Source organism: Arachis ipaensis, chromosome B10, assembly GCF_059453495.1.
Source record: "Arachis ipaensis isolate K30076 ecotype BB chromosome B10, ASM5945349v1, whole genome shotgun sequence".
In the NCBI taxonomy this organism is placed as follows: Eukaryota; Viridiplantae; Streptophyta; class Magnoliopsida; order Fabales; family Fabaceae; genus Arachis; species Arachis ipaensis.
This window is the reverse complement of record NC_142435.1, coordinates 8,980,972-8,999,738: the sequence shown is the minus strand read 5'-3', so window position 1 is coordinate 8,999,738 and position 18,767 is coordinate 8,980,972. Positions and strand designations below refer to the sequence as shown.

At 37.0% G+C, this 18,767-nt stretch overlaps 2 protein-coding genes across 2 annotated transcripts; both read right to left on the bottom strand.

Moving 5' to 3' along the window:
- Positions 1 to 691: 691 nt before the first annotated feature.
- Positions 692 to 2,203, bottom strand: LOC107620067 (uncharacterized). Its single transcript, XM_016322289.2, has one exon. It carries the CDS (start codon positions 2,201 to 2,203, stop codon positions 692 to 694), a length of 1,512 nt encoding a protein of 503 aa, XP_016177775.2.
- A 95-nt stretch (positions 2,204 to 2,298) lies between these two features.
- On the bottom strand, positions 2,299 to 3,319 carry LOC148579107 (uncharacterized). Its single transcript, XM_088488611.1, has 2 exons — positions 2,388 to 3,319; positions 2,299 to 2,320 (listed from the first exon to the last, which is right to left on the bottom strand). The coding sequence occupies exons 1-2, from the start codon at positions 3,317 to 3,319 to the stop codon at positions 2,299 to 2,301; spliced, it is 954 nt and encodes a 317-aa protein (XP_088344737.1).
- Positions 3,320 to 18,767: the final 15,448 nt, after the last annotated feature.

The following is an 18,767-nucleotide window of genomic DNA, read 5'->3' as shown; positions in this document are numbered from 1 at the left end:
GGGACACAGGCACCCCTGGATGTAGATCTGAACGAGCCTGCCACGGTAGCTCCCCCGCATCCTTTTGCCATGGGTGGGACCCCAGCATCGGCCCAGACTATTGGGTCACATTCAGTTGCCGGCCCGTCATCATCCAGACCCGTGCATGCTGCGCGTGTGACCCCGAGACAACCAGTTCCGGATGACAGCGACGAGTCTATTGAGGATGAGGAGCCACTTATACGGAGGAGTTTCCGGACACGGGTGCCACGCCGTTGCGGCACTGGATCGCACCTATTTAGATGATTTATGGATAGTGGTTTATGTCATGTTGTTATATTTATATTGTCTACCTTATTGGTTGGTTATCATTGTTATGGTATGTACGTTGTAGTTATGTTATTTGATGTTGTGGTATGTACTTTGTTGTTTTGTTATGTCATTTACTATGATGTATTCCACTTTTCTGTTATGATATATAGTTTCATGTTATGTTATTCATTATGATTCATCCCTCGCGGTAATGTTGTTTGTTTAAGAAACTAATTTCAATCATTGAAAACATATTCAGCATAAAAGTGCTAATAGATTTAGAAACTAATTTCGATCATTTAAAACATATTTCATTACTAATAGGAAACAACTTAGTACAAAGGAGCACAATGGTTGCTAACTTACGTAGAAGACAAGTGCTAATAGATTAAGAAATCTCCTATTGATTTCTAGCAGTCCCGCTGGGGCCTGCGCCTTGTGGACAACTACGCCTGGTGTGACCTGGCTGCCTGCAGAGGCCACATCTCTTTGGCCGGTTCGGATCTGCTTCATCCATGTTGGTGCGGATTCTTGTGGATCTAGGACGACCCTCCCGCGCACGCCTCATATTCGGATCCGGTATAACGGTTGGCCCTGCATAAGGTGGCCAGAAACCCTCTGGAATGGGAGGTGTAAATCCCATCTGATAGACACCGAAAACGGAACTCAGGCGATAGACCTCGTGGACGTAGGGCTGCCATGTAAGTCGTGAATAAGCACAACATGCCAGTGCGTGTGGACAGGGAAAATGAAGTGCTTGGAAGTATCCACAATCACAAGTCTTAGAACCTAATGAGACCCTGTACGTACCAAGGGAGAATGAACCTGTCGGAGTCGTCTCAGCAACGGTGTATTCCGAGTTATCCCTGTCGTAAACAATCACCGTGAAGCACCTGGCTGTCTTCAGGTTGGCCTCGATACACTTTACTAGGTACTGACTGAATTGTTGTCCAGTACCCATTTGAGCCTCGGCCTCCCTTCCCTTACGGACAAATAGCTCAGCTAGCCTTCCGTATGTGGCCTTCACCAGCGAGCAAACAGGGAGGTTTCTTACCCCCTTCAGGATTGAGTTGACACATTCAGAAATATTGGTCGTCATGTGCCCGAATCTCCGACCCGCATCACAGTACTGTGTCCACAACGAATACTCGATTCGGTTCGCCCAGTCACACATTGCCGGATTCTCAGAGCGCAGAATGTCAAACCAGTAGTCGAACTCCACTTCAGTCTTCGCATATGCGGCGTTAACAAGAAGCCTCCGGGCATCTTTTCCCTTGAATGTCAATGCAAAGTTCGATGCAACGTGTCGAATGCAGAACGCCCGGTACGCAGCTGGGGGTAGCCATCCCCCATCCGGAGCCTCGAGTGCTGCCTTGATGCCATTATGCCTATCTGAAATAACTAACAGACCCGGCTGAGGTGTCACGTGCTCACGGAGGTGGGAAAGAAAGAAAGACCATGACTCAGCATTCTCACCCTCGACTAGTGCAAATGCCACGGGGAGGATGTTCGAGTTTCCGTCCTGTGCAATGGCGACTAGCAGTGTTCCCCCATACTTCCCATATAGATGGGTCCCATCAATACTCACCAGAGGCTTGCAATGACGGAATGCCTGGATACATGGGGGGAAAGTCCAGAACAGCCTATGAAAATAAACCTGAGACTCGTCAACCTGTCCCCCAACTCGAACAGGGCAAGTCCTGAGGACGGCTACAGTGCCAGGCATCGTCAGCTGAACTCCTAAAACCCACCTAGGGAGCTCGTTGTACGACTCGTCCCAGTCCCCATATATGACGGCAACGGCCTTCTGCTTCGCCATCCATACCCTCCTGTACGTTGGCCTGAACCCAAATTGTGCGGCCGTGGCATTTTGAAGCACCTTGATGTTAACAGCTGCATCAGCCCTAACCATCGGCATAATGAAGGTGGATATCACATGGTAGTCCAGACTCCTATGGTCGCTGGAGATGGAGCTGGCGAGACATGTATGCGGACCGTTGTATCGCTTCACTTCCCAGATACCCTTCCGCTGTCGGAGACTCATCCGAATGAGCCATGTGCACCCATTCCCAAACTCAGAACACTTTCCCACATACCTCCGATAGTCAGACTCAACGACCTTGTACTGGACCCCTCGGCGGATACTGTACGTCTTCACATTGAACAGCGCCTCATCTTTATCCTGAAATTGTTGGCCAACCTGAAACTCGTTCACACCGGCAGACCCCTCGGTATCTCTAGCGCCAAATCCTGAGGGCAGCAGAGCATTTTCGTCCTGCCGCATGGCATCCAGGTCCAACGAGGAAAAATGGGGTGGATACTGCTGTGTGCCAGAACTAGATCCACCTGTAGCCCTTCTCGGAACAGTAGTTCCAACATCATCGCCGCTTTCATCAGCGATCAAATCCGGCTCCACGTCATCGTCATCTGGATCATCAAACAAACCATCACCAACACCAGCCGGTGTGGGACAATGTACCTCGGTGGGAATATGTTTCCCATGCCGAACCTCATCTCCAACATTCCCGCCCAGATCGACAGCAAACGAAGGGGACGCAACAGGCTGCATCGGTGGCTCATACACAGGAGCAGAGGACGAAGCAACAGCAGGTCTCGAGCTTGACCCGGCAACCACGGCTATAGTATTCGCATTCCGGTTTGAACCACCCGAGCTAGATACCACATCAACCAACTTAGCCAACAACTCTGGTGTCCTTACCTCGGGAAACTGCCTACGACAAAGAAACATAACCTGCAAGTCCTCGTTACTGTCGATTGTGGAACAATCAAACTTCACGGTGTCATGGAGCACCGCTGTTGGAATGCGGTAGAAAAACTTCTTGACCCTTTTAACTCCTTCGAGACCAAGCTTATCCAGCACACAGCTAACAAGAGCATCGTACGTGGTTGTTGGCGTCACGATAATACATAGTGGATCCTTATCAGTGAACTTCACGCCGGATCGAGTTTTTCTCTTAATCGACCCTCTATAATGTACCAACACTAGGAAACTCTCCTCACTAGCCATCTCCCCACTTTGTTCACAGCATCATGAGTTCACAGCATATATATATAGCCCTGGTTCGTGCTATATATATATAATTCGAAACAATTTGTTTCGAATTATCACAACCTGACCTAGTAATTCGAACTAACTAAACTCGAATTCCTTACTTATAATTCGAAACAAGTTGTTTCGAATTATGTTGAAACACAAACTAACCTAGTAATTCGAATTAATAAGACTCGAATTCTTCATATATATTTCGACACAAGTTGTTTCGAATTACCATATGTTGTTACCTTCATAGTAATTCGAATCATATTGATACGAATTACTTTAACTCGTTGCATGCACATAATTCGAATGAAATCAATTCGAATTACTTGAGATCATAATTCGAATCTTATTGATTCGAATTACATAATAATTGGTCCTGGTGGATACAGGTGAAGATTTTTGATTTGGCGGATTTAGGTAATTTCGAATGCTCCTTGGTTTATTTGGGTTTTTTGCCCAATTTTTTATCTAATATAGAGACTCAATATAATTAAAATTTTTAAATTATAAAGACCTAAATAAAAATTTAATGAAGCTATAAAGAGTAATAGAGTAGTCAAACTTTTTTTATAATTATATTTAGCTATCGTAAAGTATGATTAATTTTTAAATTATCTAAAAAATAAATTAAAATACTAAAATAATAAATTATAACATATACTTTAAAGTTTCATTATTCTAAGTTTTATATTTAAAAAACAAAATTGAATAATCTTTGTATTATCAATACAATCAAATATCTATCTTTATATATGTACCAAATAATTATTTAAAAATTTATCTTCGTTATGATTATGAAACTTACTTTTTATGATATTCATAATTGAAAAAGTTTATTCAACTAATATAGTTACTATGATAAAATTAAAGCTAACTTTAAAAAAAATACTTATAGATAAATAATATTATTTTAGGTCTTAACTAATTTCTAATAAAGGATACTAATCTCATTTAAGTTTAAAAATTGATCATAAAAATACATATCTAAAATAAAATTCTCAAATTGATTATGATGTGCCAAAAATTAAGTGAAAAAAAATTCTAGTGGGGTTAAATTAATTAATTTACTGGAAATAAATAATTGTTATTGTTACACACTACTCAAACAAATTTAAATTATACTGGAGACACACACTCTAACATATATATCCGTCCCTGCTTATGTCATAACAAAATCATAACAATTTCTTTTAAATTTTTGTGAATTTTGTATAAATATTTTTTCTTTTTTTATTTGTTTTGCTTTTTTTAGAATTAACAAAGATCAAAATTTAGACTTTTGTTCATAAAAATCTTAAATTATGACAAAAAATTATTTTTTTAAAAAAATTAAACGAATAGAAAAAGATATATATATGATTATAGGGACATATAGTTAGGATTGCGAGTAATTTCATTTTGTGTACAAGTGAAGATTAATTCTTCGGTTACGTTTTAGACTTTATTATACTTGTTATTGGGGAAATAACTCATATGATTAGTACATAATTCTTTGCGGGGTCTTAAGTGTGACACGTTTTCCATTGGTGAATTACCTAATTTTAGGTATGGCAGTCATAGAATAATCGGTGATAACCATGGCCAGTATAATATGCTTAAATTGAAATTTGGAGGTTTGGCACAACGGTGTTGAAGACATATATGATACAATCATACAACCACAAATTTAGGCACGTATAAGTAGTAGTGGGAATATAGAGAAATGGTTCATGCATTATAGGATGATGATGATAATAGGATATCACATGGTTGATGGATTGGAGAGTCAAGTTTTGTCTAAACTATATGATTCTAGATTTGGTAGTTTCTATTATCATCTTATCATCATAAGATGAAAGACGAGATTTTACTTTAATTAAAGAGAAATGATAATCTTTCGTCCTATAATAATAAAGTGATAAATACGCAATTGATTAAAAAATGCGACACAAATATTTGATGGTCCACTTAAATTACCTGTATGCCCTCGCCCTCTGCATACTCTTCTTTGGAATAAATTTGTTACCTGAAAGTGCATGTAGATGCACATGCACATGCACATGCAATAATGTCTTGAATTACTCTACAAGCTTCTTTTATGCCAATCTTGTTGACTTCTGAAATACATTAACGTTTGACTTTTTATACTCATATTCGTTGGCAACTTGAAATTAAAACCTCTTCTAAAGCAAAGGTGCTGAATGAATGCAAATTGCAATTTCCCTGACACTCTATATATAAAATAAGAATTCACCTTATCATCAGTTTATGTACAAATATTTGTTAGTAAAATTTTTCTCTCCAAGGAAATATGCAAAGATCTTCCAGTGTGTCAAGAGCTTCTGGTGAGTTCTTCATTGATTTGTCAACTACAGCTTCAGTTGGATTGCCAGTAATGCATAATAGTAATCTGTACTCCGCAATATTATCGGTTTCTGATGATGATGATAGCAAGAAGGAGAGCATCACCGATCTTATTAATGGTAAGTCTAATTATAAGTCCCAAGGAGAAAAGGCCATTCATCTTATACCCTTTGTGCTTTTCCTTTGTGCTTTCGTTCTTTGGATTTTCTCTCATCCCTCAACCTTATAATAATGTACCCAAAAGATCAATAATATATATGCTTAATTAGCTTCAAAATATATATATATATACTTAGTATATGATCGTTTTCTGACTTGAGTCATTTTCTATCTAAGATTCTCCTTACAAGATGGAAACTAGACATAGTGGTAATTTCCTTTTTTTTTTTTTCCTTGTTAAAAAGTAATATTACCACTTCGGTAATTATAACTTATTCGAACATAATATATCCGACTAAGTTCATTCATAAGATGTGATCATTTTGGGATTCCCACACACATTTTATTTACCACGAACTTGAAGGCCTCTTACACGTGAAGCTGTGTATAACCAAACTTAAACTAAAGCAGATTTTAACTAACATAAACTATATTTATTTATTAAGAAAGTATAGGAAGATAATGAGTTTAATAAACAATATGAATAATAGAATAAAAAAAAAATTAAAATAAGATGATAATTAATTTAATTAATTTTTAATAATTTCTTATTTTGAATAAAACAAATAAGAATTTTAAACAGAGACAGTTACGTATCTCCCTCTCACCGTATGTGAGTCAATGTTTCGGAGCCTTCCTCTCCCCATTCTCTTCCCATCTCGCCGGTCCGTTGCTAAGAGCACCAGCCGACACCGCTCTACCTATAGCGAACGTCCGAGCACCCCCTTCGCGCACGTTGCGTCATTTACACAGCCCTCCTATGCGCCGGCCGTGCACCCCCACCTTGCAGCCGGCGGGTTTCATCCTCCCAGCATCTTTATCCGCGACATACAGAAGACAGATGGTTGTTTTAGTGAGTAATGGATGATTATTTTTTGTTCATAAAAGTCGGATGTTCATCTCTACATGCAGCCGGATGGTTATTATTATTAGTTAGATGGTTGTTTTTTGTCATGAGTGCGACGGACTGGGAAGTTAGGGCGGCGTAGGATGCGACTCACAGGCTGCGTACCGGCACGGGAGAGAAGGGCGAGCCAGGCCCCAGGGACGCGCGACCGGAACGAGGAAGGCTTGTCTCTACGCAGGCTGCCAGTGGATGACACAGAGACCTGTGGCGGGAAGGAGACGTTCGTCCAACCTGTTGGCTGCCGGCGACAGAGACAAATGCACACGAGAGAGGCGGATGGATGGTCAGTGAAGAATGTCAGGGTGATGCCGTCTGGGAAGGAAGAAGGATTTGGAGTGAAAACGATTTGTAATTAGAATTTGGATGGTTATTTTTGTGAAATAAATTGAATGGAGAGTTTTTGAATTTAGGGTAATTTAGAGAGTGGTGTTCGCTTTTAATTTTTATTGGGACAAATAACCAGCCTATTATTTACATTGTCAAGATTCTTCATTTTCTTCTTAGCAGAGTTCTGCACTCTTTATTAATTAGTGTAAATTAATATCTTTTATAGCTTAGTTATATAATACTTAAATATTATCAAGCTTATAAATAATGTAATATGATTTTTTGTTATAATCATGTCACAGTCACAGAACACTTTTTTATTTTTTATAGAGTTTAACATAAATATAACAAATTAGTTAATAGATCTCGTGTATAATATATACAAATTTTAAAAAAATAATGTAATTTATCTTTAAATTTATGACTTTAGTTTTCTTTGTAGTTTATATATATAACATTGATATCGGTCTCATCTTGTTATTAGATATCGGTCTCATCACATTGATCAATTTGGCCAGGGAATATCATTTCTATTAATTGAATAGCATTAATTAATATATACAATATACAGCAACTTTTTAAAAGCCATTTTGTGATAGAAAAAAATATTACAAATAGAAGGCAAATGAACTAAGCGATGATTTTCGAGATTAATCATATACTTAACATTTTAAAAAGCTGGAATAAAATGAAAACAACAATGATGATAATAATAAGTACATTGATATAATGGTTGTGCAACCCATTTGCGAATGAACGTCGGATCTTATTTGCTTTTATATAGTCCTTGTCACAATATCTATCATATCATAACCATTTTTTTTTATAACCTTATGTTTGTTATGCATATTGTCGGCATATATAGAGATATGTTATTTTACATAGAATTATAAGTACAATATGTATTTATTTATTGGTGAATGCTACTATACCCTCTCTAAAATAAAGGATAAATTACCTTCTGATATATATAGTGTTTATAATTATAATTAAGTTAAATGTTAACTATAATATATAATTAGGTATATATTCTCAACTTTTCTTTCTCTCTTTTGTGATTATTTAAATTTAGTTTAGTATCACCAGTCTATGGTGGTGGTGGTGGCTGTCACCACCGAAGAAATCTCTTTGCGATGAACTCACAAACCCATCAACAAGGTGCAAATACGTATTCAGTTCATTACACGTGGCAACATTTGTGCTATCGAGGTACGGAGAATCTCTGCTACATAGGCGCCACTCCTTCCCAACCTCAGCATACACCCACTGCGCCTCCTCCACCCTCTTATGTATGGTGATAACATCTTCGGAGTTCACTATCCGCAAAACTTTTGTCCCATGAAAGTGATTATCTTGTGCATAATTGTCACCTCATCTTGCAAATCTTATTGTCTGCAATTGAATTCGACTTGATCTCCACCTCATCGACAACAATGTCTTTAATCTCATGGGATCCAAATCTACCATCCCTTGAAACTTGTATTTGACATCATCAACAACAATGTCTTTAACTGTGTTTACGACTTGAGGATTTGAAGAATCTTTTCAAATGTCTTTATGACTTCTATCATCACAGACCATAAGCTCTCCTCTACCTTCAAGTGCATCAATTGCATTCGTAAAGATATCTTCCACTTCATAAAACTCATTTGGTGAATCACTTTTAATATATATATCAAAAGGGGTAATTTACCCTTTATTTTAGAGATGGTATGATAGAATTCACCTTATTTATTTTGTTTTTTACAGAAAAACTTTCATTCGTAGAAAAACTAACAACACTTGAGTATAGATCGAAAAAAAATATAAGATCTATATATATATTTTAAAAAAAAAGATAAATATCTATCGTCAAATATTAGGAAACACAACATTCAATTAAAAAGAATATTAATAAACAAAAATACAAACAAATGTGAATCTCTTTTAATTTATTTATAAATCTACATAAACGCGCTACAATATAGTGAAATACATTTTTTTTTTTTGAATAAATTTGAATACTTTCTAAATTTGCAGATATTTTCATAAATAACAAACTCCTTTTAAAATATCTTTCTCTCAAATATGAAAAATTTATACGACCAAAATCAAAACACTAATAAAAAAAATCATTATATATATCGCAAAAGGAAAAAAAATAAACCATAAAAAGATTATTGAAGTTTAGATCTAAGACTAAAAACCAAAAAAACTAAAAGTAAGGAGAACAAAAAGATTGAAAACTAAAGTAACAAAAAAAATAGAAATAAAGGAAGAGAAAACAGAAGAAAATGAGAAGAAAAACAAGAATAAAAGAGAAAAATAGAGAAAATAGTTTGTATGGTCCAAAAGTAGAAATAACAATAAAAAATGGAAAGAAAAAAAAGGAAAAAAGGAAGGGGATGAGAGAATGGTGGAAAAGGAAAAGAAAGGGAAATGAACTAAGCAAAGAGCAAAGAAAAACAGAAAGCAATCACTGCCAAGATTGAGATCCTCTACTACTACTATCCACTTTTCTTTCCTTAAAAAAAAAAGAGCTTTTTGAGAGAAATTGAATATGATGAGATTCTGATAACTTCATGTTCTTATGCAGTTATTAATCATGTAAAAAAAATTATATATCTTAACTATCACGTGAGTCAGCCAATTAGTAATTTGGCACCAAAAATTAGTTACAAGATAGACACAGTTAGTTAGTTAGTTACAATAGAAGTTTGTTATGCAGTTAAGCTTAGTTAGAAGATATTTATTGTAAGAAGGGGGCTAGTAATATAAAAGAGAAAAGAAAAAAAATGTAAAAAGTGTGGTTTGTTCTTTTAAGTTTCATTTTTTTAAGTTCAGAAAATACAGAACTATCTCAGAATATCTTTTATATGGTGCAGTGAGCGTGGATGAAGGAATCAATATTTTAAGCAAGTTCTTGAGCCTTGAACAAATCCAGAACTATCTCAAAGTTTGAATCCATGGATGAAACTCCACCTCTATTTTCTTCCATTGATTATCAGATCAACCTGATGCATATCAACCAGATACAGATGAATCAAGTCAAAATTTCAGCAAATCTAGCGCTAGATCCAACAAGTCTTTATTATCTTATCTTGAAAAAAGTCCAGAAACTCCATTGATTGGAACCACTCTTGGAGCAAGCAATTATCATGATTGAGAGAAAGCAACATGGTGTACATTAAGATCGAGAAACAAGATCATGTTCATTGATGGATCAATCGAGAAACCAGAAAAAAATGAACCACTCTATATGTCATGGGAACGATGTAACACTTATGTGACTTCTTGGATCAACCTCTCATTGAGTCCAAAAATTGTAAGAAGTGTGTTATGGATACATTCAATAAAAGAATTGTGGAAAGAGCTACAACTTAGGTACTATCAAAGTGACATTTTTAGAATTGCAGAATTAGAAAAAGAATTATTTGCTATGAGACAAGAAGATCTTTCAATAAATGCATATTACACAAAATTGAAAGGAATTTAGGAGGAATTAGAGAATTTCCAACCAATTTCATCGTGTATTGTTTGTAAAAATTATAATTGTAGGTGCATATTAAATGTGATAAGAAGATATAAAGAAAGAACCTATGTCGTGAGATTTCTTAGAAGATTGAGTGAATAATTCTCGGCCGTGAGGTCCCAAGTAATGTGATGCGGGCAAAAATTGGCCAATTAAGAAATTAATATAAGAAATACGTTGTGAGTACAGTTCTTAACCAGCAAAAATCTACCTATCAATTTAGAAAGGTTGTCACAAAATTAGAATAAAAATACTGGGAGTGTGAATCCCAGGTCGTCTCCCAACGAGTTAACAAAAGGGTGCTATCTTATTAATCAAGAGTTTTCCGAGAAATTTTGAGAGTTGAATGACAGAAAATAAATAATTGTAAATTAACGCAATGGAAATTAGGAGAGATTTATATATTCAAAATAAAAAGCCTTGACTGGGAGAATGATTAATTGGAAGTTCTATCCTTGTTGGAATTCTCTCAAGTGTAGTATAAAGAGGTTGTTGTTTTCACTTAGTTAACCCTTACTAAATAAAGGAAAGTCAAGTGATTGAGCTAACTCTTATTCGCAAATCCTAATTCTCTCCCTTGGGAAGGACTAGCATTAGTAAATAGAGTATTAGCCAACAACTTCCAATTTAACTAATCACTTGAGCATTCCAACTCTAGGGTCTCCATTTAATCAACCCCCAAGTCAAGTTGGGAGTCTACTCCATTGACATGAAAACTACTTGCACAGAATTAAAAAGGGAATAAAAGGAAGACATGATAAACAATAACTGAGAATTAATTAAAAGTAAAAGTAAACCTTTGCATTAATAAATTCTAAAAACAATCCAATTGTAACTCTAAACAAAGATGAAGGATATGGAAGAGTAAAGGAATAAGAAAACAAACTAGAATAATAGCAACTTCAACGAAGGTAACGACTCTTCTCAATATCCAAAGCAAAAGCAATAAACTAATAATCAATGAATGTAAAAGAAAACCTAGAGGAAGAGTAATTTTTCTCTAAGATTCCCATCTAAAAATCTAAAACTATGCTAATGAGAATGTGTCTTGAGTCTCTGCATGTCTCCTGACTCTAGTCTGTGTTTCTGAGCTAGAAACTGGGTCCAAACTCGGCCCAAAATCGCCCCCAGTATTTTCTGTGATTTCTGCAGATCGCGCATGTCACGCGTACGCGTCAGTCACGCGTACGCGTCACTGGTCATCTTCGCGTTTCACGCGTGCGCGTCAGGCATGCGCACGCGTCGTCGTGCAAAACTCCAATCCACGCGCACGCGTCAGGTACGCGCCCGCGTCGCTGTGCAGATCTTCAAATCACGCGCACGCGTGATCCATGCGTACGCGTCGATGCTCGCTGGTTATCTCCTTTATTTCTTGTGCTCCTTCCATTTTTGCAAGCTTCCTCTCCATCTTCTAAGCCATTCCTGCCCTATAAGGCCTGAAAACACTGAACACACAGATCACGGCATTGAATGGTATAAAGAAGGATTAAAATACACAAATTAAAGGCTTAGGAAGCAAGTTTTCAACCATAAAACAAACTAGGAAGGAATTGTTAAATCATGCAATTCGTATGAATAAGTGTGCAAAGACTTTATGAAAACACTCAATTGAACACAAGATAAACCATAAAATAGTGGTTTATCATAATGTTAATGAAGCCACTTCGTTACTCTTGCAACAAGAAAAGCAAATGAACGCAGGAGAAATCGTAGAAGATAGAATTTTGAAGGCTAACTCAGGCTTTAGAGGAAAGGGCAGAGGCAGAATAGGTATAGAAAATTATGGAAGAGGAGGCAGAAGTTTAAAATACTGCACTTATTGTTGCAAGAATGGTCATTTGGTGGATGTGTGTTACAAAAACATAATTTTTCACCAAACATAAAAGATGAAAACAGGAATGGTATGATTAATAATATCACTGCTGATGAGAGTGTAATGAGTAAAGAAAATGAAGTAAGGACAAAAAGGGTAATTCAACCACAAAGAAAGCTAAATGCAGAGTTAGTTAGAGCTGAGGGACAGATGGCAGCAGTTCAAATAAAAAAGAAAATACGCAAAAGTTTGAGACAAATACTCAACTTAATGACTATGTGCTGCAGACAATGAGTGGTAACCCTTTTTCTGCCTGAATATTCTTCTCTTCCTTCTGCTATCCCTCTGGTCACTAAATCTTCTTATTATTGTTAGGTTTATTCCCTTTGGAAGAAGACTTGAAGGCTTGTACTACGTCTAATACTTGAAAAAATTCATTACTTTCATTGAATTTTTCTTATATGGTTGGCTACTGTTACATTAAAGAGTCATTATGAACTCTTGCTATTAATTCTATTTTGTTCTCCTTGAGTTACTTCTAGTTACGTTATATTGGTGCTTTCATAGAATCATAGCAGAGAACACCCGAATGAATGATTTGGATGCAGGTCTCAAGAATGTCTAAAAATACCTAAAAATGCTACAATCGTTGATGGAGCAAAAAAAAAAAATAAAGAGCAGCATGAGTTTGCGCTGAAATTGGCTACGGATCAGTGAGCGCTATCACTAAAAATGGCTGAGGATAATCAGTAACAATTTGAAGCACTGCGTGCTCTCATCGAGTCAGCTAGCATGAGACAAAAAGATTCTCTAGACCATGATCCGAACTCTGTGTCTGGTGCCGTTTTCTTCATTCGTTCCATGCCAAGCCTGAGAAAGCTCAATTTTGACTTTCCAAGATTTGATGGTACGAATGCCTTAGCTTGGATTTTTAATGCAGATCAATATTTCAATTATTACAATACACCGAAACAGGAGAAGTTGGCAATTGCTTCAATTCACATGGACAAGGGCACAACACCTTGGTATCAAATAATGCAACGTAACCAACTTTTCACGACTTGGTTTGAGTTAAAAAGGGCAATTGAAATTGAATTTGTCCCTTCCTTGTTTGATTGCTTAAGGGCTGCTCTTTTTAAACATACCCAAAAAGGATCTGTAGCAGATTATTATTCGAAATTCATTGTCTTGGCTAATAGATCAGAAATTAATCCCCCGTAAGCATTAGACCATTAGTGGATTGCTTTATTAGCGGCTTAAAAGCTGATATTAAAAGAGATGTGATAGCTCAATGCCCTGGTTCCCTTATTCGAGCAGTCTCTCTGGCCAAATTATTTGAGGAGAAGTACACCACTAATTTTCGTCACTCTTTTGGCTCAAATATCAACCGAAACACTTCCACTCCTAACAATAGCCTCACACTGAAACTATCACCCAAACCACCATTACCACCATTACTTCCAACCCCAAACACAAAACATCTGGCTTGCCCAATTAGAAATATGTCTCCGACTGAAATGCAATTGCGCAGATACAAGGGGCTATGTTATTGGTGTGATGAAAAATTTTCCTTTGATCATAAGTGCCCCAATAGAGGCCTCTTAAAGTTGCAAATGGAAGAGGCTGAAGAATGTTATGTAACTGCAGAGGAGTTGGATACACCGCGGCAACCGGAACAAGGTGACACTTAGCAAGCTCAATTAGCATTGGCTCATCACCTCTTGTTTAATGCGATGAAAGGGATTCCAACCTTGGGGGTGATTTGCTTCAAGGCATTTATCAATGGAATGGAGGTAGCTCAGACAACTTTCTTCAACCAAGAGTTGCAAGGTTTTTATAATTGGCAGTGGAACCATCACCAAGATTTCGAGTAGTTGTGGGAAATGGTCAAGTTATGGATGCTGAGGAGTTTGTTAGAGAATTCTCGGTGCAAACTCAAGGTCATACATTGAAGATGCCAGCTTACCTTCTCCCGTTCTCCGGAGCTGATCTGGGACTAGGTGGTACTTGGTTAAAAACTATTAAGGAGCACTTAGCTAATTATGATGCTTTAAGAATTCATTTCTTCCATCACGGGAAACTGATTACTCTACAGGGAGATTGCAACTATTTACCACAGGAGGCGCAATTCCATCATATTCGCAGGTTGTAAAACACATATGCTATAGCAGAAGCATTTACCTTACAATTCACACAAGTGAAACAAGCACAGTTGTCAGGAAAGTTGCTTGAATTACCTTCTGATATAGACCCAGAATTGGAATTACTACTGCATAATTATAAGGATGTATTTGACCAACCTAAAGGCTTACCACCTCAAAGAGCTCATGATCAATGCATCCTATTGCTGAGCAATGCGCCTCCAGTGAAAGTCAGACCTTATAGATACCCACATAGCCAGAAGGAACAAATTGAATTGATGATTGAAGAAATGCTAAGAGAAGGTATTATTCAACCAAGTAAGAGCCCGTTCTCATCCCGTGTCTTATTAGTAAAAAAGAAAGATGGAACATGGTGCTTTTGCACAGATTATCGTGCTTTAAATGCAATTACAATCAAAGATTCATTTCCTATTCCAACAGTGGATGAACTTCTTGATGAATTATTTGGTGCTAAATATTTTTCTAAATTGGACTTAAGATCTGGCTATCATTAAATATTGGTTACTCCTGAAGACAGGCATAAGACTGCTTTTAGGACTCACCAAGGATACAATGAGTGATTAGTAATGCCATTTGGTTTGACGAACGCACCAGCCACATTCCAAGCATTGATGAATGATATTTTTAGAGAGTTCTTGAGGAAGTTTATTCTTGTATTTTTTATGACATCTTAGTTTACAGTCCCACATGGCACTTACAAATTGTTTTGGAGATATTGAAACGAGAGTCTCTCTTTGCCAAAATTTCGAAGTGTTCCTTTTGGTGCAGAAGAAATAGATTATCTGGGGCATACTATCAATGGGCAGGGCCTGATTATGGAGAAAAATAAAATAATGACAATGGCAGAATGGCCAATTCTGATGAACTTGAAACAACTTAAGGGATTTTTGAAACTTACAGGCTATTACAAAAGATTTATCAACGGGTATGCATCCATGGCTAGCCCTTTATCTGACCTATTGAAAAAAGATTCTTTTATATGGAATTCAGAAGCTGCTTCAGCTTTTGAGAAATTAAAGAGTGCTATCACATCTGCACCAGTCCTCGCCTTGCTGAATTTCGCTCAACCCTTCATCATTGAGACTGATGCATCCGGATTTGGGATCAGAGCTGTCTTTAGCCAAAGTGGTCACCCTATTGCCTATTTTTCAAAGAAATTATCCCCAAGAATGCAAAAACAGTCAGCATATGTTCGAGAACTTTATGCGATCATAGAAGGCGTTGCCAAATTTAGACATTACTTGTTGGGAAGAAAATTCATTATAAAAACTAATCAGAAAAGCTTGAAGTCGCTCTTGGAGCAATATTTACACACACTGGAACAACAATAATGGTTATATAAATTCCTTGGTTATGACTTTGAGATATAATATAAGCTAGGAAAAGAGAACATCCCAGTTGATGCCTTGTCTAGAATCCTCTGCATGGTTTGAGCCATAGGTAACATGGTTACAACAACTACAACGTACTGTAAGTGATGATGCTAAGCTTAACTGAATTACACAAGCATGCATGGATCCTAACCAGATGGAATATCCAAATTACTCACTTAGAAATGGTGTTTTGATGTGGAAGGATTGCATAGTATTCCAGAAAAGTATCAACTGCTACAAGATGTCATGACTGAGTTTTATACCAGCAGGGTAGGGGGTCACTCAGGAATAACACGAACAATTGAGAGAATATGTGCTTAATTCTACTAGCCCAAGATGCAACGTCAAATCAAAGAATTTGTCCTCAATTGTGTGATATGCCAAAAGGCAAAGACTGAAAATCAGCTACCCTCGGACCCCCTGCAACCACTTCCGATTCCTTCACAATTATGGGAAGATATATGTATGAATTTTATCACAGCACTACCTCCCACTCAATCTTATACTATCATTATGGTGGTAATTAATAGACTCTCCAAGTTTTCCTACTTTATTCCCCTCCGATTAGATTTCAATAAAGTTACCGTTACTGAAGCCTTCATTAGTAATGTTGCAAAGTTATATGGATTTCCCAAGTCCATAGTTTCAGATCGGGACAAGGTCTTTATTAGTCATTTTTGGCAGCAGCTGTTCAAGATGCAAAGCACTATACTCACAATGAATTCTTCATACCATCCCCAAACCGATGGCCAAAGTGAAGTTCTTAGCAAGACTTTAAAGATGTACTTAGCTGCTTCTACTATGAGAATCTAAAAGGTTGGCTGAAACTTCTTCTATGGGCTCAATATTGGTATAACACTTCATTCCACAGTAGTATCAAGATGACCCTTTATAAGGCATTATTTGACAAGGAACCCCTAAGACTTATGCGATACCACAAGAACTCTAATGATGCACCTCACTTACAAGCTATGTTGTAAGAACGGGACCAGCTTCTTGAGAGGCTCAAAGTTAACTCCAAGGCTCAACAATTTATGAAAGATCATGCTGATGAAAAGAGACGACACTGGAAATTACAAGAAGGGAAAATGGTGCTGGTTAAATTACAGTCATATCATCAACAATCGGTTGTGCTACAAAAGAATCATAAACTAGGGATGAGATTCTTTGGCCCCTTTAAAATTCTTACCAAACTCAGCCCTATTGCATACAAGCTGCAATTGCCAAAAAGTGCTAAAATACACCCAGTATTTTACATTTCATTATTAAAGAAGTTTCGTGAGAATGATACTCAACATTATATTCCACTACCATTGACAACTAGTGAACAAGGTCCAATAATAATGCCACAAGTGATCTTAGCCAAAAGGGTGATTATGCAGGGCGTTAATGAGGTACCCCAGCTGTTGGTGCAATGGGAAGATGCTAAAGAGTTTCTGATGTTTTTTCCTCACTTCAACCTTGAGGACAAGGTTGTCTTTTAAAGGGGAGAGTATTGTAATGAGTAAAGAAAATGAAGTAAGGATAAAAGGATAATTCAACCACAAAAAAAGCTAAATGCAGAGTTAGTTAGAGTTGAGGGACAGATGGAAACAGATCAAATTAAAAAGAAAATACACAAAAGTTTGAGGCAAAGACAAACAAATACTCAACTTAAAGACTATGTGCTGCAGATAATGAGTGGTAATCCTTTTTCTGCTTGAATATTCTTCTCTTCCTTCTACTCTCCCTCTGGTCACTAAATCTTCTTATTATTGCTAGGTTTATTCCCTTTCGAAGAAGACTTAAAGGCTTGTACTACGTCTAATGCTTGAAGACTTTCATTACTTTCATTGAATTTTTCTTATATGGTTGGCTACTGTTACATTAAAGAATCATTATGAACTCTTGCTATTAATTCTATTTTATTCTCCTTGAGTTACTTCTAGTTACGTTACAGAGAGTAATAAAAAGATCAGCAACAACTTTCAAAGAGAAAGTGAGTCTAGATCTAGTCTATGCTCAAATTCAAGCCAAAGAAAGACAAAGATAGATTAATTGAACTAACAGAATGCACAACCGAAACATAGTATCAACCAAATCTTCACAACCACTCTCCTTTCAAACGAAGGTATATCACATATTATGGCATTATCAATTTTTTTTACAAACGCTTGGGTTATTGATTTTGGAGCTACTAACTATGTAACATTTGCAATCACCTCATTTCAAAACCTTCATCGAATAAAATTAGTATTGATCAATATGCCTGATGGAACTCATATTATTGCACAATTAGAAAGAACAGTTTATTTTTCAAATGAATTTCATCTAAAACATGTCTTTTATTTACCTGATTTTAAGTTCAATTTAATATCAGTTTTAAAATTGACAAAAGATTTAAGATGTAAACTGATATTTGATAAGTATAATTGTGAAATTCAGGACAAGTTCAATAAAAGAACGATTGATGTAGCTGAACAACGAACGGGACTCTATGCATTTGAGAGCCTAACTCCTATTTCAGCTGCACATCCTCATCATTAAACAATAGATACCCGTGGTTTCATCTCCGAGCTGGAGACCTCCCCGCATTTCAGGCCGGCTCCAGTCCCAGGTGGAGGCTCTCCTCCATGGTGGCATCTCCTCCAGCATGACTTATCATCTTCAGGGGTGCATGTGCTCCTCTGTCATTCCGCCGTCAGCTATCCCTTTCACCTTCTCGCTCACGCAACCTGCCTTCCCTTTCACCGAATCGCTCACGCAACCTGCCTTCTTGATGAATTTGTTTGAACAGGTAATGATTAGTTGGAACCCTAGGAGCTTTGCTTTCTTCTCCTT

Bases quoted from the DNA above. Each gene is read 5' to 3' on its own strand.
- LOC107620067 (XM_016322289.2), bottom strand. From the start codon at position 2,203: ATGGTTAGGGCTGATGCAGCTGTTAACATCAAGGTGCTTCAAAATGCC.
- LOC148579107 (XM_088488611.1), bottom strand. From the start codon at position 3,319: ATGGCTAGTGAGGAGAGTTTCCTAGTGTTGGTACATTATAGAGGGTCG. The intron at 2,321-2,387 runs GTATGTGGGAAA...AGTCTCCGACAG, and splicing joins GTTGAGTCTGACTATCGGAG to CGGAAGGGTATCTGGGAAGT.